The sequence below is a fragment of the Rhyacophila brunnea genome, unplaced genomic scaffold (genome assembly GCF_057557595.1).
Source record: "Rhyacophila brunnea isolate RB1 unplaced genomic scaffold, BYU_Rbru_1.0 scaffold_9, whole genome shotgun sequence".
Lineage (NCBI taxonomy): Eukaryota > Metazoa > Arthropoda > Insecta > Trichoptera > Rhyacophilidae > Rhyacophila > Rhyacophila brunnea.
In genome coordinates, this window is record NW_028233361.1 from 9881012 (window position 1) to 9903318 (window position 22307).

Below are 22307 nucleotides of genomic sequence, written 5' to 3' on the forward strand. Positions count from 1 at the left end.
AAAACCTGAACTATGGCACGATGAATAGGCATATCATAGCGGTATTTTTTAAGATGTGGAGCCGTTCTAACATTTATAAGTTCCTAAATTCCAAGATGGCTGCCAAAATTTAAATATTGTATCATTACCGGCTGACTTTTTTTTAAAGCTGAGAATGCCCCTTTGAAGCGGACAAAGCCGAGCATGTTAATTAATACTTTCTGATCTTGGAATAACAAATGAAACTTTACAGGTGCAAATTTCTTCGTCTATATAATGTCAGTGTCGTCACATCCGATAGCCTTTGTTATACGACGCCACCACATAAAGAAGAAGAATAAATTACTTAAAAGCCTTCCTGAAAGAAAATACCACGTCATGATCATTATCTGTCTGTAGGGGGGGGGTACTTTTACGTTAACGGCCCACGTGCTCGTCGTAGGTCAAAATTGAGTTTTTATTGTATTTTCAAACCATGATCCTGGACACTCCTTAAACGTTGTAGATAATCTATTTATATAATTTTGAAGCCTTATTATCCTTTATAGTTATTTTAAACATTAGATGACTGCATAAAGTATTTTTGTTACATAAAATAGTATTCTTTTAAACCTCTCGCTCTAATGTTTTAGAATATAGTCATATTTCGGTACATAACTGTGCAGTGGTGTTAAGATTTTTTACATTTATTAATTTTTAAACGCATTTATAAAACCATTAGTATAATTTATTACGAGATAATTTTTGTAAAATATTCACGATAAAAAATTATATTGATAATCTCTGTGATCCCAAATTTGACAAGAATTAGGCATTTTATTATTCAAAAAATTGGCAAGATTAACACATTTGAAGATGATTCTAAAGATACTTATTATAAGCTATGTCTTTGACCATTCCAGTGTGATAAACATCTTATGAATAATGATTGCTTTATAATAATTATTGACCTAAGAATAAGGTAGTGTTTTTTTAAAATACGCCATTTCTTTTGTCATTCCCCAGTGGTTAAGCTACAATATACGGCCGTAGCCATAAATTGACAAACTATAATTGAAGTAGGGAGTAAAATGATATTGACGCGCGTGTTTGAACATGTACCGTTTAAAAAAAAATAAAAAAAAATTCGGTTAGGTACATGTTCAAACACGCGCGTCAATATCATTTTACTCCCTACTTCAATTATAGTTTGTCAATTTATGGCTACGGCCGTATATTGTAGCTTAACCACTAGGGAATGACAAAAGAAATGGCGTATTTCAAAAAAACACTACCTTATTCTTAGGTCAATAATTATTATAAAGCAATCATTATTCATAAGATGTTTATCACACTTGAATGGTCAAGGACATAGCTTATAATAAGTATCTTTAGAATCATCTTCAAATGTGTTAATCTTGCCAATTTTTTGAATAATAAAATGCCTAATTCTTGTCAAATTTGGGATCACAGAGATTATCAATATAATTTTTTATCGTGAATATTTTACAAAAATTATCTCGTAATAAATTATACTAATGGTTTTATAAATGCGTTTAAAAATTAATAAATGTAAAAAATCTTAACACCACTGCACAGTTATGTACCGAAATATGACCATATTCTAAAACATTAGAGCGAGAGGTTTAAAAGAATACTATTTTATGTACCAAAAATACTTTATGCAGTCATCAAATGTTTAAAATAACTATAAAGGATAATAAGGCTTCAAAATTTAATAAATAGATTATCTACAACGTTTAAGGAGTGTCCAGGATCATGGTTTGAAAATACAATAAAAACTCAATTTTGACCTTCGACGAGCATGTCCCCCCTTATATCAATTATTTATAAACAAATATTAGTCATAATTTTCGACAAAATACATAATATCTTTTTCACTAACCACATAATATATTTTTATTTGCACATTTTAAATTGCCTTTATCTTTTGCGCCAAGGTCCTATCAATAAGTACAAGACTTAGTCACTTTGGCTTAATTGTGTTTGTCTTAAACAACTTCGACAAACAGGAAACTTGAATATTAATTAATTAAATTGTAATAGTCTTTACAATGATATTGTCAATATTAATTTACTAATAAAATAGTGATCCTTCTACATTTACTTAGAATTTTCAAACACTGTCTCCACTCTAACCCACTCCCTTATAATAGTGGGCGTATGTATGACTACTAGCCACAACTACCGGTGGTAACCATACGTAGCACACTGTATGCCCCATACTGTCATATGGGACTTCGTGACGTCCTAGCATGCGTTGACCAGATACAATTCGCTATGGAGTTCAAACAGTCTACAGCTCACCATCGCGACCGAGGACCGCATCACGGCAGATCACGATTCTAGCATTGAACACTGGCTTACGGCTACTAACACAGAGACATCCCTAGACAAAGCGCCGCCCTTAAACAGACTTGCCCCAAATACTGCCCCCTTTCATATTTTGTTTCAAATTGACTGAAAAATCGTTCGGTACCTACCTACTTACCTATCTTATTACTTCGACTGTAACAAGGAAAAAGGATGTAACCCTCATTTTTTCGAAATAAGTTTATTTAGATAACGTTGTACATGACTAAATTACACGTTGTGTCCAAAGGGCGTAAGCTGTAAATACCGATGTATTATTTAAAAAAAAAAGAAGGAATTGAAGTCGAAAAAACGACGTAACCATCATATTTCTTGGTTTAATTAACTCAATAAATCAGTTTAGGCATATAAAAACCAAATAATTAATTATCATTCTCTGGTAATGTCTATTTTGTATTTTAACTTTGACCGAAAACATTAAAAAAAACGTTTTTGTGCCTCCTGTAAAATTTGATTTGTTTGGATTACGCCCTTTTTCATTTCTAAAGTTGAATTTTGTTTTCAGCTAGGTCGTGTCCGTAAATTTGTACGTATGCAGTTTGCCGTATTACACTTCACCGTGAAATGTTTTATCGGAAATGTATGGTCGTTCAACCTCTTCGGGTCGTATAGTACTGAGATAAAATTCAAGTCGAAATAAAACACGGTTCTTGTCGGTTTACAGGAATAGTTAAAGATTTTAGTTAGAATAGTTTAAAATTTTGTGTATTTGTCTGTTTAAGATGCTTTGCTGGGTTACATGTAAATTGTGCGTATTACATTTTACCGTATCACAGTTCGCCGTGAGGTTATTGGAAAGAGATGACCGTATTATATACGGTAATCTCTATTATAGTACCGAGATGAAAAAATTACACGTTGTTCTGTATTTCTAATTTAATTATATACCTACCTTTTCTACGGTCTTTCCCTTGTACATCGGTAGTTTTTATTACATATTTTTATATTATTAAGTGTTATAGGTACAAGTCGGTTTACAGGAAGCCAGGCGGGAACCGCGCCAATTTTCATAGCCAATCTTGGCAAAATTCATGAATTCAAGAATGAAAACCTAACCTAACAAATAATCCAGTATATCGGCTATTTTCAAAATTTGTTTGCTGCTGCCTTCCTGTAAAGTGTAAACCGACAAGAACCGTGTTTTATTTAGACATGAATTTTATGTCAGTAAGTACTATACGACCCAAAGAGATTGGACGGTCTTTAATATACGGCCATATATTATTTCCGATACAACATATTTTCACTGTGAAGTGTGATATGGCGAACTGCATACGTACAAGTTTCCGGACACGATAATAATTAATATTACTGTATATGAACAATTTACTACGTTATAAGTTAGTATTACAATAATATGATGTAGATATTACAGTATACTTCATATAAAAATATATATAACTAATTTTAATGAATCACGATATCAACATAACGTGACGTGTCTAGCCACATCTGATGACGTATGTTAAGGTCATTTATCAAAATAATCATTCACAACAATAAAATATTTAACATTGCGTATTAAAAACCAGACCAGCCAATTAATCTTATTTAGGAAGCGGGTGTTTCTTTTTTATCAAAAATAAATTGTTTATTAATTTTATCAGTAACGCCTGCTATTTGTCGTATGCTTTATAAATCAACAGTGAAATATTTATAAATAATATACTTAACGTAATTATTTTAAGCAAGACTTTCTTTATAAAAAAAAATACTTTTGTTGATAACAAAATATCGGTCACAGACTCGCGGATGTACTAAATTTATACGTAATGTTTATGATGTTATTTTAAGCATTTCTGCATTAACAAAATTTATAATGCTTAAATCGTGATGCTGAACCATACTTAAGAGAGGAGTGCTTTCTTATCTTTAAGATACCAATATTGGCAACGTAGATTGCGTAGCCTACAGCAGTGCTCCGCAACCGGTGTGCCGTGGCACACTGGTGTGCCGCGAGACGATGCTAAGTCGACGACGCGGCGCATTGTGTCAAAAATGCAAATAATTTTGTATTTTATACAATACTTACTTAATGGCCAAATTTGCGTGCATGGCTGGTAATATATTTTAGCACCTGAATAAAATTAATAAAAAAATGCAAGGTCAGAATGAAAATATATTGATATGATTCACTACCATAGGGATATTAAATAAATTCACTACCATTGAAAACAAGCAATGAATTTTGGGTCCGGCCCAAAAGCTTATAACTTTGCTGCAAAAGAAATTTCATCATTACTTTCATACAATCAATTCGACTGGATTCGAAACCCTTTTGCAACCAATGCCGGAAATTCTATAGAAGCACTATAATTATATTCGTGAGGAATTTTGTTGAATTGAGGAACGACTTGACGCTAAAAATTAATTTCGCCGATGTTCCATGTATTTTCTGGATTTTGGTTAATAAAGAATATCCTCGGATTTCCGACAAGGCTATCGCAGTTCAGCTCCCATTTTATACGACATATACCTATGTGAGCAATTTTTTTCAACTCAACCTATAATTAAAAATGATAAGCGGTCATACTTGACGGGTGATAAGAACTTCGGGTTTCTCTTTCGTCAGAGCTCTAGTCTGGGGGGCCAGGCTCAGGGGGGGCGTGAAGGGGGAGATAAACACAAATTACAATTTTTCTCTAATGATTAAAAAAAGTCGCCTGCGGCGCTATATTACTACGCTGATACTAATATTTTTAAATATCCGATTGGGGAATGTTTGTATTAATAAATACAAAAAATAGCTAAACATACAATGAATACCATTAATTTTACCTCGAACACCATTTTGAAAAACACTACCTACTTTAGAGTATCACACTGTCTTTAACCTTAGCGATAGGTAGGCGGCCCGCTTCAGCATGTGGGGTCCATATTTTGATGTATAAATTGTTTTACCTGTGGTGTGCCGCGGAATTCTGGGAATACCTTTGGTGTGCCATGGGTGAGAAAAGGTTGCGGAGCACTGGCCTACAGTATCCATACCATGGCCCCCACATCATGAAGCGGGCCCCTAGGCTAGGATCTTTGGCGGGCCCCCTACCTATCGCTAAAGATAAAGGCAGTGTGACGCTCTACAGTAGCGTTTTCCAAATGGTGTACCTACGCGGTCAAATTCATGTGCATATTTAGTGTAATTTGTATATTTGAATTCATCTATTTGAAATATGGAGTTGTCGAGTATCGATACACAATTAAAAATTGTATCGTACAACCACATAATTTGAAATAATAATAACATTGAAGATAAATAGCGCCACAGGCAATTTTTTTTTACTATTCGAGACAATTTGTGATGTGTTATCTGGCCCTTCCTGAGCCCGGGCCCCCAGGCTAGAGCCCTGTCAGCCCCCCCTTTGTGGGCGCCATGATCCATACATAACTGGGAGTGGGAAATAAACCGTTTATGGAGCATACATAATATTATACCGAGGGGCCTCGCGCCAGTGGCGAAAGGTGGAGGTAGGCTGTTGATATCAGTTATAAATAGTGTGCACTAAAGTTTGTCAGTCATACGTATTTAACATACATAATTCTGAAAACACTCATACGTATGTGTTTTCATTGAAATAAAACTACAATGTACAGATGGTGTTGGTTAGGTTTTAAAATTGAATTTAACCCTGCGAAACCAAGCAAAAATAAATAATAATCAAAAAATACTCGTCTATCTATAAAATATCTAAAATTATGCAATTAAATCATGTATAACTTTGGATATTTTATATATAGAATAATATTGATATTATAGTTTGGTTAGGCAGGGTTTAATGAATTTAAAAAAAATAAACGAATAATATTATGTCTAATATTATGTATTCTTAATCCAACGAAAACAAATAAGTATGAATGAAAAAGTGTGCATAATTTTGTCGTATCGCCCAAAGTATACCAAAACTATTATGGTTTGGTTTAGGCAGGGTTTAATCGATTTTAAAAAACTAACCAACACCATCTATAAAATGTAGTCGTAGTTCAATAAAAACCATTACATATAACTAACAAAGTTTAATGTGCACTATTTATGGCGGATCTTAACAGTCTACCTCCACCCTTCGCTACTGCCTCGCGCACATAAAACAATCGGGACCGGTCCTGATGAAATCCTTCACATTATCGTTCTGTTTCGTGAATTATATGCATACCTGTAGGCCTACCTGTTTAAGATAGCAACATAAAAATTGGAGTACCTACTGTTCGCCTTCTATATATTGACATCTACCTCATGCCGCTGGTTGCGATTCAAGTATTACGCCACGCGATTTTTGCATGCTAACCCTTATTTCAACCTTTTACATAAATCCGAATCGGCAACAAGTTAACGCTCTTTTCACACTATACGTTTTATGTACGGTTTTTTTCCATCACAAGCTCAGTTTGTGGTTGAGTGTCGTGCTGTACCGTACGATTTTAAACCGTCTAATGTGAAAGCGTGCATTAGGTCACGTGCACCATTGAAGTTAATCCCTCCAAACCAAAACCCGCCACGCACCACACCCGGTCTTAACCGGGCGTATCACGTGGCCCTACATTGGCGATGTGAAGCATCTAGTTAAGTTTTAGGCCGGGAATGCCCTAGAAGGAGATACCCAGGACTGAGTAATCGGTGGCCGCCCGGCCACCGTGAATACAGTGGGATGGACGACTGCTATACGGAGCCATGCTATTCTTCAACCCACTAAAATAATGTCGCCGTTCGATTTTTTGCCGTACGGACAAAACCGTATAATGTGAAAAGAGCGTTAACGGTATTGCAACGGTTTTAGTTCCAGAAACGGCCGCAGTGACGTGTACGTCTCGATATAGAACTTAAACTCTACGTAAATGAATTCAGATAACATTAATTTGAGACTAAATATTGGAGTGCCATTTTGAGTCTGATTATTGACATTTTCTCTGATTAGGTAAAATGTCATTACCTTATTCCTTACCAAGATCAAACCGAACTTTAATGTGTGTCAACCTAGCAGGGGATCCGCGAGATTTTAAAAAATTCCGCCAAACAAAAGGTTGGGAATCACTGCAGCGTAATAATATGTATTGCAGAAAAGTAAACTTTAAAATTAATAATTAACAGATGAAAGGATTTTCAGTTTCACAGAATACCTATTCTACGTAATAACATAGTAATTTTAAAAAAACCAAGATTTTTCTTTGAAGATTTATTTCGTTTAATCGATTGCCGAGAATAAATAGCATGCTGGGTTGTGTACCACTGCTTTAAACCATTCCAGTGGCGAAAGGTGGAGATAGGCTGTTAAGATTTGAGATAAATAGTGCATACTAAACTTTGCCAGTTATAAATATTTGTTTTCAATAAACTAAGAACTAAGAATACAATTTGTTGGTGGTGCTGGTTAGTTTTTAAAATTCAACTAAACCCTGCCCCATAATAGTTTAGACATGCTTTGGGCGATCCAACAAAAATAGTGCACACTTTTTCAGTCATTCTTATTTGTTTTCGTTGAATTAAGAATAAGTACATATTACAGATGATGTTGGTTATTTTTTTTAATTCATTAAGCCCTGCCTAAACCAAATCATAATAGATAAAAGATATTCTTCAATCTATAAATATCCAAAATTATGTATAATTGTGCCTAACCTATAATGCCTTAGTTTACGTTGACGCAGTTTAATTGATCTTTTAAAACTAACTAACACTATCTGCAAATTATTGTAGTCTTAGTTCAATGAAAACAAATACGTATAACAGACAAAGTTTAGTATGCACTGTTTATGTCGAATCTTAACAGCCTACCTCCACCCCTAGCCTCTGAACCATTGTAATTATACCTGAAATTTTGTTTTTATCCAGTTTAGAGTATAATTACATTTATACACCTAATTTTTCGACAAAAGCCCAGAGGATATACACCATTGTTATTTAATTTAAATTGTGCTTAACGGGGAAACGTATTTTTAAATCAGGTTAACCTTTTCTGTTGATTTCATTTTATTTTATATATTTTCTCGTAATAGAGTTCCCTTCTAAGAATACAATACATTTTTGTCGTAATGTGTTATTCATTTTATTTATTAACAGATAAGATATGTACTGAAGACACATGTTAAAGATTCCGTCGACGGCAAAAAGTACAAACGATTCCGTACTGGAAGAAATAAAAACAGAGGGCCTATTTTCCAAAATATGTCTCCAGAGAGTTCTGTAGTTCTTTTAAGGTAGATATAGTCTGAAGGGAAAACGACGATTTGAACACGCTCGTCGTCAGCAGAAACACCAAGGGTCTAACGCTAGAGGACTATAAAGAGGATATTTGAATGGAGTCACGATCCTCGACAGTTAAAAACACGAAAAGGAAGTCTAACAAGAACAAAGAAAATACGTAGGTACCTACGTATAAAATATTATCAATTACAGTACGCACATAAAATATCAAAGTAATTATGATATTCTATGATTTGAGTTTTGTACAATTCCATTTAAGGGGGGACATGCTCGTTGAAGGTCAAAATTGAGTTTTTATTCTATTAACACGCGCGTTAACATAATTTCACTCCCTACTTTAATTATAGTTTGTCAATTTATGGCTACGGCCGTATGTTGTAACTTAACCACTGGGGAATGACAAAAGAAATGGCGTATTTCAAAAAAACACTACCTTATTCTTAGGTCAATAATTATTATAAAGCAATCATTATTCATAAGATGTTTATCACACTTGAATGGTCAAAGACATAGCTTATAATAAATATCTTTAGAATCATTTTCAAATTTGTTAATCTTGCCGATTTTTTGAATAATAAAATGCCTAATTCTTGACAAATTTGGGATCACAGAGATTATCAATATAATTTTTTATCGTGAATATTTTACAAAAATTATCTCGTAATAAATTATGCTAATGGTTTTATAAATGCGTTTAAAAATTAATAAATGTAAAAAAACTTAACACCACTGCACAGTTATGTACCGAAATATGACTATATTCTAAAACATTAGAGCGAGAGGTTTAAAAGAATACTATTTCATGTATCAAAAATACTTTATGCAGTCATCAAATGTTTAAAATAATTATAAAGGATAATAAGGCTTCAAAATTATATAAATAGATTATCTACAACGTTTAAGGAGTGTCCAGGATCATGGTTTGAAAATACAATAAAAACTCAATTTTGACCTTCGACGAGCATGTCCCCCTTGGGTCTAGGACGATTTGGCACCGCGAACTGGCCTCCGCCGATTGGCCTCCGGTAATTGGCCGCCGGTACAATCGGACGCCGGCCCAATTGGACGCCGACCCAATTCGACGCAGACCCAACTGGCCTCCGGGAGATTGGACGCCGCACAGTTAAATTAAATGCGCAAAGGAATAGACGTACGTTACGATTTGTTGGAGTAAATAAGCAAGTCAGTTTAATATGCTTCTATCTTCTCAGTAGTCGTACCTTATACATTTCGCGCTTGACACATTTTTAATATAGATTGAGAAAAATTATTATGCCTTATGATGTTTATTAAAAGAAAATAATTTTTCCCTCGCTAAAACTTAAATATGTGCATAGTCAATTAATTTATTGTCTGTACATGGGTACTTATTTATATTTACAACAAATATTAAAAATAATGTTAGATGTTAGAATGAAAATTACATTATATTTCAGCGTTTTATCGACTTAATATTATAATAAAGCTTAAACATGTATATTATTATGCATAAATGCGTATTTCAAGAAAGTATGAAATTACAAACAAAATATTAAGTAAGTTATCTGCTAAGTATAAATGTTTTAGTAGTTTGATTGATAAACTACTTAGGTACTGGGTGCCGGACGAAATCTCGAAGGCCGAAATCCCGAATGCTGAAATCCCGAATGGCCGAAATCCCGAAAAATGAAAAAATACAAATAAATTAATTGATTATGCACATAGTGTTAGCGAGGGAAGAATTATTTTCTTTTAATAAACATCATAAGGCATAATAATTTTTCTCAATCTATATTAAAAATGTGTCAAGCGCGAAATGTATAAGGTACACCTACTGAGAAGATAGAAGCATATTAAACTGACTTGCTTATTTACTCCAACAAATCGTAACGTACGTCTATTCCTTTGCGCATTTAATTCAACTGTGCGGCGTCCAATCTCCCGGAGGCCAGTTGGGTCGGCGTCGAATTGGGTCGGCGTCCAATTGGGCCGGCGTTCGATTGTACCGGCGGCCAATTACCGGAGGCCAATCGGCGGAGGCCAGTTAGCGGTGCCAAATCGTCCCATTCCCTCCCCCCTTAAGTAATTTTTGCGAGCCTGATTTCGCTTTTCGGCAACTTCAGGCACTATGCGCACTTGCCAATGGCAAATACAGACTGACAAAATGTTACTCAAATGGAATAGTACAAAACTCAAATCAATTCAAATTTAAATTCAAATTTCATCGCGTACCCTCGGTCGATAGTATTTTTTTTAATAAAGATATACTTATAGTTACATTCATTTTACAGGACGATATATCATATATTGTGACACCGGACTTCTGGTATTTTACAGTTTACGGGTTGTACGTTTGATTTTTAACTTATTGACGGGGCTCGAGATTACAACACGCTCTCTCGGCCAGAAAAAATATAAGATATAGAAAGTTACATTTTTAATGGAATATTGTTCATGTTAGCAAAGGCGAAGGACAGCTTTACTGATCATCTCGGGATCATGGCGTGGATTTCAAACAAAAATCAAACTGGCTATGCTTCGGCTTATTAATCACGATTGTAATAATGCATCGTTTTACAATTAGTGTTACCGATGTACTATTACGATGGTAACAATATGGATAGCCATCCTAAGTGATGAGACAAAGTATAAAAATATATAACTGTAATATACCAAAATATTATTGTACGCACTGCAACCCATTTGCAACCCAACCCTGAGAAATATTTGCCAGGGGTACACTGAGATAAAAAAAATGTTACAAGCGTAAAACAATGAGGTATCACTATTAAACATATTTAGATGAACAACCACATAACGCGCAAAATATCAAAATATGCCGCTATCTTATTTATTTACAAACAATAGATACTGCCAACGCATAGATTTTTTTTCTATGACAACCAATTCAACAACTCGACACGCTATGTTCGGAAATCGCTATCAAGTGTTGTAATACAACAAGTAGAGTCTGTCTTCTATAAGCTGGCGTGCGGTTTCCCCCCGCTTCAGCATCTTAACACTGCATTTCCTCTCGTTCCCTCCCATTGAAAACTTGCAACAGACGAACGCGATGGCACAATGCTTTCCGCCGCAAATGACGTGACGTAAACGCCAGCTTATAGAAGACAGACTCTAGTATGTATACATTGGCAATCCAATATATTTTCTTACAATGATAATATTATGTTATCAAATAATTTAACCGCAAGCTCCATAACATGTGATTAATAGGTGTTTTTGTTATAAACAAATTTAACATCGAATCTCATTGCTGAAATATTTAAGAATTATATCAATGCATTATCAACTTTATCATGTGTTTAGGTAGGTACTCATTTTCATGCCTCGTATAACCATGGCTTCCTTCTCCACCCTTATTACTTTGCGACATGACGCAACCGATTCGTCTCAAAATTTAAAAGGGGTCCTCAAGAGAGTCATAAAATTATTAAATTATACCAATGTTTACAAAAAACTATGCGTCTTTCTCTAAATTGATGTTTTTTTATATAATATTGATTTAGACCTCAGTATCTCACAAAACCAAATTTCAACAAAATCAGTGACATCTCGTCGGAGTAAAAAGGTCATGAATTGCTTAAAAACAAAAATTGAATGCAGAAATTGTGAATATAATATACCTACATCCATGGTCCGCACATCCTGAAACGGGGCTACAGGCTAGAATCTTTGTGCATTCCCCAATACTTATTGCTAAGGTTAAACGTAATGTGACACTATAAAAGCATTTTCCAATTAATGGTGTTCGAGGTAAACTTATGTAGCGATTTTTGTATTTTTTAAAACATCTAAGTACTTGAATTATGGAGTTGTCGAGTATTGACACACAATAATCAAAAATTGAATAGCATAACCATATATTTTAAAATGTTAATATCTTTAAAGTAAAATTGGCGACTTTTTTACTATTAGAGCAAATTTGTAATGTGCGTTTATCTCACTTATCTGGTCGACTTATCACGCCGGGCCCCTCCTAAGCCCGGGTCGATATATTTTGAAAGATTTTGATCAAAGGTAGGTAGGTACCAGTGGCGAGGGGTGGAGGTAGGCTTTTAAGATTCGATATAAATAATTAACACTAAACTTTGTCAGTCGTGAACTAAGAAAATAATTTGCAGATGGTGCTGGTTAGTTTTTAAAATTCAATTAATCCCTGCCTAAATCAAACCATAATAGTTTAGATATGCTATGGGCGATCCGACAAAAATAGTGCACACTTTTTCAGTCATACGTATTTGTTTTCGTTGAATTAAGAATACATTAGTAGGGATGGTGATGGTTAGTTTTTTTAATTCATTAAGCCCTACCTGAACCTAGCCATAATCGTTAAAAAATATTCTTCTATCTATAAAATAACTAAAATTATGTATGGTTTAAAGGCATAAATTTATATATTTTATAGATAGGTACACGAATATGTTTGACTATTATCTACTATGGCTTGGAATAGACAAGGTTTAAATGAATTTAAAAAAAAACAACAAATACCATCTACACATTGGAGTCTTAGTTCAATGAAAATAAATACGTTTGACTGACAAAGTTTAGTATCCAGTGTTTATGTAGGATCTTAACAGCCTATCTCCACCATTTGCCACTGGGATTTACCTTTATTATTGTAATTCGCCGACTGACGTTGTATTCATATTTTAATATTATAAATTCATGAAAGCTATTAAGCTAAATACTATATGTGTAGGTATTTTGCTGAATGTATGCATTTTGATTTGTAAAAAAAGTGTCTGTTTACGCAAATAAAATAATGTTATCAAATGCGGTTAAACTATGTTTGTATTATTATAACACTCTCCTTACAAATCAAATATTGGTAATTTATTCAATGATTTCTTTAAAAATTATTCCGAATAAATTATTTAAATTGGGTTTATTTTCAAAATTGTTAGGAACCTATCTCTAGTGAAAAATCATAGTCAGGAAACACAAAATTAAAGGAAACTGGCTTTCCCTACTGTGTGTGGTTATAACATTCTAAATATCTCGAGTGTGGAAAAATATAGGATAAACTTAAAACGATAAAAAGAATATCCTATTTTCAAAAGTTAAAACTATGTATTTTAGCTGTCACGTTAATCTAATGCGCTTCAATTTTTTTGGAACAGTCGACGCGGTTTTTATACTTGGGTTTTATGGCGGTCTGGCCATTAACTACCCTGCTTCAGAACTTTGGTCCATGGCGTTGGCTTTTACATTTATATTTATTAATTTGTTCTGTGATCATAGCAGTAGTGAAGGGCGGAGGTAGGCTGTTACGATCCGCCATAAATAGTGCAAATTAACATTGTCAGTCATACGTATTTGTTTTCATTGAAATAAGATACAATTTACAAATGGTGTTAGTTAGTTTTTAAAATGCAATTAAACCCTGAGAAAACCAAGACATAATAGATTATAGTCAAAAAATACTCATCTATCATTCATACATGCACACTTTTTCATTAATACTTATTTGTTTTCGTTGGATTAACCAAAACCCTGCCTAAACCAAACTATAAATAGATAAAAATATTTTTCTATCCATAAAATATCCAAAGGTATGTATGATTTAATTGCATAATTTTAGATATTTTATGGATATGCGAGTATTTGTTGACTATTATCTACTATGGCTTGGTTTTGCAGGGTTTAATTGAATTTTAAAAACAAACCAGCACCATCTGTAAATTTTAATCTTATTTCAATGGAAACAAATACGTAGAACTGACAAAGTTTAGTATGCACTATTTATGGCGGATCTTAACAGCCTACCTCCACCCTTCGCCACTGCTATACGGTCATCTCTATAGCACCTAGATAAAAAATTTACGCTTTGTTCTGTATTTCTAATTTAATTACATACCTATTTTCTACTACCTTTCCCTTGTATTTCGGTAGTTTTTATTACGTAGGTATTTTGTAAGAGTTTTAGGTAAAAATCTTTAATATACGATCATATATTCCCGATACAACATTTCACGGTGAAGTGTGATACGGCGAACTGCATACGTACAAATTTTCCGGACACGGTCAAATTACGCTTTGGAATTTGTGGCTCTTACGGTATGTATGTGATGTATATATAATATATAACATAGACCACTCAATTTAATAATGATCTAAACCTATATTTATTGATTTCTTGACAAAATTTCAGAACAAAACTAGTTCAACCATAAGTGAACAAATTGTAGAAATCATAAATTCCTATAGGTACTTATAGTTAGTTATTTAACATTACCAGAATAGGGACATTTATACTAATACGATAGGTAGCAGTTTAATTAAGTATAGTAATTTATTTATTTTATTTTGATTACTTACCCTCCATCATGGCTGCGTCCGCCAGTTTGAATTCTTTGATTAGACGGAAGGAGACAACTAACACTTTTCAATAAATTAAGTTCACGAACTAATTCAGCTGTCAATATACAGCTCACTTCATTAAATTTAAATACCACACAATAAATTAATAAATGATTGTTTATCAATAAACAAAAATCAAACAAACAAGCTGCCTCAGTTTCTATCAACAGCTAAAAGTTTTCAACACTATCAAACTTGTATTATTGTGATCAATTTGACTGCTCATCAATTTGTATTCAACAGTAACTGAACAAATAATTCACAAAGTTTTCATTCAAAAAGAACTGCGATCATTTTATATAGCATCTTCTTAAAAATTGACAGTATTATTATGTTTTACCGCCAAAAAATACGTAAAAGTGGAACAGTTTTTAACTCCGAGAAAAATTGGCTGCGCCCGAGAGCGTCGCACACACATCGTACATCCGACGTCGATAAGCTCCCGACGCCAACTGAACTGAACTTTACTGAAATAAATTTGCACAAAATATACTACGGTAAAGCTTTCGCGACTCTATCTATAGCTAATCTATAACTATGCTACAAGTATTTAAATTGTATCACAATGCACTTAACACCCAGTGTATTTATAAAACAATGTGTAGGTATTTGAAAACATTTTATGATTGTAATCTATTGGTGGAGGTGTCAGCGAAATCTGAAAAGCCCAGGTAAAATACTTACAAATGGAGTACGTAATACGAAAATTAAAATATATTCTATTCTTATTTAAAGTAAAACTACGTTTCAATTCGATAATGGCGAAGACTACATACTAGGCGATTATTTAAAGCGTACTTAAGAAAAATATTTTTTAATTGTATACTGACGTATAATCACTAATATTCTATAAAAATATTTTAATTTGCTTACGACATCTGTCGTATATGTAGGAATGTATTATAAATAAATACAGATTACAGCACCATCTGTTAAATGTTTTAAAAAATATGCCACAGCGCGCTATTTGATGTTTTTTTTTTGTATGGACTTTATGTCACGTGATCTCAGCTCAATGTATGCAAAACGATAAGCTCTGATGCGTAAGCCTAAAATCTTTGCGCATAGATTATTATTGTCTAATCACTCTAATCCATAGCTTTGTCCAAAATAATTAATAATTAGATATTTAAAAAATATCTATGGTATTAAATCACATATAAATAAATATAGATAATAATTTTATCTTATGATTTTTTGTGTGTACTTATAAATGTTTAGGAAAATACATAATTTAAACTCATCGCTCAATTTTATATCGTCGGTGAGCTTTTGAAATTTCATCGATTTAGTATGTCGTTATGTCTTGAGTTTGTACCTATTCATCAGTATAGTGCGAAAACATCATCTTGGCTACGTGTTAAAACTATGAACTAACATGCTCCGCCCATTTTTAACTGCACTTCCATTATAAACTAACAAGCTCCTCCCATTTAGTAAACAACAGCGCCTAGAAGCATAGCCAAGAAGATGTTTTCGCACAGTAGTAATATCGTAACTACTATCTTCTTATTTCCCGTAAGTATACTTTTTTACAACGTTTTTCTTAGGTCTTATTCTTATTTGTCCGGTGGTTGTTTGTCCGGTACAAATCTTGCAATCGATTTTTAACTAACTTCCCGACTGGCTAGACATTTGAAACTTTTAGAATATATCAGAACACGATGCCAATGCATTTTTTAATACGTTTAGCCATATTTAAGTAGAATTGAATTCATTTTTAGTTAATTCTGTTTTGTATGAAAAGTTATTTCGATACCATTATTGGTTGCTAGGGGTCCTAGCAACTAAAATTATTATAAATAATATATACGTGCGTTACTATGGAAATCAATATGAAATGACATTTCATTATTCAGTATTTCTATCAAGTACAATTTTTTTTGATCGTTTAAGCTAGTCAAGTCAAGTTTATATGACTCAACAGATAATTTAAAAACGTTGTGTAAAAAAAGTTCTTTTTATCTTGTAATTATTTTCTCTGATCTCCACAGTCTACCTCTTTCGAAAAGTCAATTCGATCATTTCAATACTATTTAATATATCAATGATTTTTAAACAAATCTACATCTTCTTCAGCCATACATTTAATTCCATACCTCGTCGAATGTCAGATACTTTGATGGATAACTTCAAATTTTCAATGGCTGTTCTAAAACGAGTTATTAGTAATGAGTCACAAATTTTACCATGCATGGAGCTTCACTTCCCCTTCAGGGAATTTTCCCTCACACTAGGTGTATGACCTGTATGATTGCATATTTCCTATTTCTTATCGCACAGCCTAAATCTAAATAATATTTGAGTTGTCGTTATCAGAGTCGGACTGTGACTTTTCGGAGCCCATGGCATTTCACCTTGGTACTCGCAGTAGCAATAGACTAGATATATCGGTTCGATAAACAAATGAACATTGTATACAAACCCGGTAACTGGTACACATTGTATACACATTGTGTACCAGTGTTTCAGAAAATTCCTTTCGTAACCTTTTACGTAGGTATATTTTCGAAAATATTATGTATGTGTTCTTATACAAATGTCCTTGTATTTTTGTTTTCCGACGTGGATGGAAAACATATAGATGTAATTGGTCTGGTAATACGAATAACACACTTGTGACCTGAATATTGTTTATATTACTATAGGTATTTAGATATACTAATCTCGATAATATTGTACCCTATAAATTCAATGGTGCATTTAGTGATGTAGAGGCCTGACACTGACTAATTTAGAGACCTCCTACGGCAGCAAACACCTTTTTTTACAAATCACAATACATACATCAGAATTTTTACCAATTCAGTATTTGACAAAATAGCTTTCATGAATTTATATATTTAGGTAATATTTTAGACTCAGTTTGTAAGAAATATGTAGATACGCATTTTTTTTTATTTTCTGGTATAATTTAATAACTTTTTGACTGGAATGAAATATTTGGTGGTCCCCTTATAATTTTTCTGACGAATCGGTTGCGTACCTACATAAGTTATCTAATCAGCGATGGGTGACTGTAAATAGCAGTAATCATTATCAAATACATCTCCGTTTAGTATCTCTAAAGCTTGTGTACAGAAACAAGAGTATTCTCAAACTACTATTTTCCTCATTATTACTGAATTTTGTGATTGTACTGTATCATTTTGACATAAACTAGAAAACAAAAGGCTAAAATACATATATACAAAAGACTCAAATGTTGATTACAAGTTGTATAGCCGGTAATTAACCATCAACTGTGGAATAATGTAGTGGAAATGTATATATGTCATTCAGCTTTGCCAATTTAGCGCTCTTCTTACCAGATCTAGATTTTTTTTGATAAGCATCTAACTTGCAAAAAACGCATCTGGCTTGTGGCGTTTTTACTAAGGTTTTTCGATGCCTTCAACAGCTTTAAATGTGTTGAAAAAACGCTAGATGTTTATATAATGTTTGAGGCTTTCACGGTTGTTTTTTATCGTAGTAGATTTTTGGGTTTCCACCGAATCAAATCATCTCTTGATAATGGCCTCTGCAACGAGTCCGAAACGTCGAGTAAAGAAGGAAGAAGGACACACGGTGGAAACCCAAAAATCTACTACGCTAGATATTTAGTTTATTACTTTATTTTCATGCACATCAAATTTCTGAATATCAGATACTTAATGCAGGTAGGTCGGTACCTATTTTAGTGAGAAATAAAACACGTTGAAACAATTTCATGCTTTATTTGTACTTATATTACTCCGAATTTCTGCGTATATAAAATGGAAAGACTACAAGAAAGGAGCTTTCATCTTCAAACATGAAACGAAACTTGAACGCCATTGACATAGTCAATATAGGTATTTGTTGTTAATTTTGAAATATGTTTCTGTTAAAATGTGTGGTTTTTACACGTACTTATCAACATTTTTTTCAATTTTGCACTTTATTTCGATACGCGAAAGCAAATGTATCTTCGGACTTCGTCTTTGGTAAAATAAGTAGGTACTTAAATTTATTTGCAAATTTTATTTTCACAAAATCTAGCGTTTTTTTCTTTCCAAATAGCTTGTTTTCATACCTCGTCTGGCATGTTTTTGTCAACCACAGTTGGCAACACCGATGTCATTGTATTCTTCCCAAATTTAGTTGAATGTTAATATATAAATATAATACCTATATACTTATAGTTTGTAATGTATTCCAAATTTTGGCGCCCCGACTAGGGATTGTAATACCAAATGAAAATACCAATACCGGTATTTCGGTATTCCCTATTAAATACCGGTATTCGTGAAATATATGAAAAAACTAAAAATACAAAAATTTCTTTAAATTATTAATATTCTATAGCAAAATTATCTAAATAGGTACCTACATATAATTATTTAAACCTTTAAAATTATGTAATGGTAAGGTACGGTAGAGATACCGATGTTTACAAATACCTAGTAGTTGAAATATTGGTACTTTCTTCTTCGAATGATCTTTCAATAACTTTATATTATTATAAAGTTGTTCTTCGACGTGTATATTGTGTCCCACTGATAACTTGCAATCTCTTTAATTGTATCCCGTAAATGTAAAACAAAATGCAATGTTGCTCACAAAATTATATTTTTTTCATTATTCTATAGGCTACTCTTTAATAGATAAACGTTAAAAATTAGGCTCAGACAAGTCCATTATAGAGTATTATTATTATTCAATCATGAAATATTCGCCACTAGGGCTGATAATACAAACTAACGACGTAACCAGACATAAATAATACAGTTAAATTAATTAAACAATTAAACCTTCCATGTTAATGAATACATTTTCTTTCCACTTTTAAGGGGGGACATGCTCGTCGAAGGTCAAAATTGAGTTTTTATTGTATTTTCAAACCATGATCCTGGACACTCCTTAAACGTTGTAGATAATCTATTTAAATAATTTTGAAGCCTTATTATCCTTTATAGTTATTTTAAACATTTGATGACTGCATAAAGTATTTTTGTTACATAAAATAGTATTCTTTTAAACCTCTCGCTCTAATGTTTTAGAATATAGTCATATTTCGGTACATAACTGTGCAGTGGTGTTAAGTTTTTTTACATTTATTAATTTTTAAACGCATTTATAAAACCATTAGCATAATTTATTACGAGATAATTTTTGTGAAATATTCACGATAAAAAATTATATTGATAATCTCTGTGATCCCAAATTTGACAAGAATTAGGCATTTAATTATTCAAAAAATCGGCAAGATTAACAGATTTGAAGACAATTCTAAAGGTATTTATTATAAGCTATGTCCTTGACCATTCAAGTGTGATAAACATCTTATGAATAATGATTGCTTTATAATAATTATTGACCTAAGAATAGGGTAGTGTTTTTTTGAAATACGCTATTTCTTTTGTCATTCCCCAGTAGTTAAGCTACAACATACGGCCGTAGCCATAAATTGACAAACTATAATTGAAGTAGGGAGTAAAATGATATTGACGCGCGTGTTTGAACATGTACCGTTTAAAAAAAAATAAAAAAAAATTCGGTTAGGTACATGTTCAAACACGCGCGTCAATATGATTTTACTCCCTACTTTAATTATAGTTTGTCAATTTATGGCTACGGCCGTATGTTGTAGCTTAACCACTGGGGAATGACAAAAGAAATGGCGTATTTCAAAAAAACACTACCTTATTCTTAGGTCCATAATTATTATAAAGCAATCATTATTCATAAGATGTTTATCACACTTGAATGGTCAAAGACATAGCTTATAATAAATATCTTTAGAATCATCTTAAAATGTGTTAATCTTGCCGATTTTTTGAATAATAAAATGCCTAATTCTTGTCAAATTTGGGATCACAGAGATTATCAATATAATTTTTTATCGTGAATATTTTACAAAAATTATCTCGCAATAAATTATGCTTATGGTTTTATAAATGCGTTTAATAATTAATAAATGTAAAAAATCTTAACACCACTGCACAGTTATGTACCGAAATATGACTATATTCTAAAACATTAGAGCGAGAGGTTTAAAAGAATACTATTTTATGTAACAAAAATACTTTATGAAGTCATCAAATGTTTAAAATAACTATAAAGGATAATAAGGCTTCAAAATTATATAAATAGATTATCTACAACGTTTAAGGAGTGTCCAGGATCATGGTTTGAAAATACAATAAAAACTCAATTTTGACCTTCGACGAGCATGTCCCCCCGTCCGGTTTTGAAATACCGGTATTGCAATCCCTAGCTCCGACTAATCGCCCTATCTACCAACGTACTTGTTCTATTACCTAACCTCGATTAGAGAAAAGCAATTGAATTGTTAGAACACTTTTTTTTTTTTAAATAATCGATGTTTTTTAAATTATATATTTAAGTATTAGTTATTGAACAATTTTAGTACTACAATACGCATTCGAGAGAACGTTTTATCAAACTACATTTCAATGAAAAAAAATTATCATAAAACATAATAATATCATATAATAATTAATAAGCTGAAACCGTTCAACGAACGCACATTATAATATCACAATATTTTTTAATTGTGAGTTTATCTTTAAAAAAATGTTTACTTATTTGTCTTTGAAATAAGTTGATACATATTTTTCTAGATTGGTCAGTACCTACCTGTTGATTTATGAAAGTTTAATTGAGGCGCCTGTAAGCAAAAACCGATATTGTCCACTTTGCAATGATAATTATTAATTGTAAACGACATTATAAGTTTTAACGATAGTTTACTTTTCGAATGGCTTGAAATGGAGCGCTCGATAATTTTTCGAAAACAATAACTTAGTTTCTTTTATTTTGTTAACTGTCAATTCTGGTGGAACTGCATTCTATTGTTGTTTAATTTGATAAAACGCATTTTTTGTAGTACTTATTCCACTTTTAATCAATAAATTAGGACCGGTTTCGTCCGCCTCAGAGGGACATTTTCAACTCATTTTCAATCTCAGTTGAAAATGTTCCTCTGAGGCGGACGAAACCGGTCCTAATTTATTGATTAAAAGTGGAATAAGTACTACAAAAATAATGCGCTTTATTAAATTGAACAACAATATTAACTTAGTTATCTAAATTTATGTGTATTTTATAAAAATAAGTGTGTTAGATTTTTTTTATATGGCCTATTTAGCTCAGACGGTCAAATTATTATCTTCCACGAGACGGAGCGATACTTTTGGAGATCTTATGAACCGGAACGGTGCTCCGGCACGCTCACGTCATCTCGAGCCCTGTCATCAATATAGCATAAAAGCATTTATTTCTTAAAATAAACGTGTTTCTAAGAAAAATGGTTAGGCATATGTTAATTCTGAATATAATTTTCATATCCATTAATAATTAGTATCCCATCTCTCTTGTCGAACATCTAACTTTTCGATTCCATTTTTCATAAAAT

General features: G+C 32.6%; 1 protein-coding gene across 1 annotated transcript in view; it reads right to left on the minus strand.

Moving 5' to 3' along the window:
- LOC147063233 (adenylate cyclase type 2-like) overlaps positions 1 to 14994 on the minus strand; it is a 485865-nt gene extending 470871 nt beyond the window's left edge. The window contains 1 exon segment of the mRNA XM_085959766.1: positions 14867 to 14994. Coding sequence (XP_085815892.1) covers positions 14867 to 14876 — 10 coding nt within the window. The 5' untranslated portion in view covers positions 14877 to 14994.
- Between the last annotated feature and the right edge of the window lie 7313 nt (positions 14995 to 22307).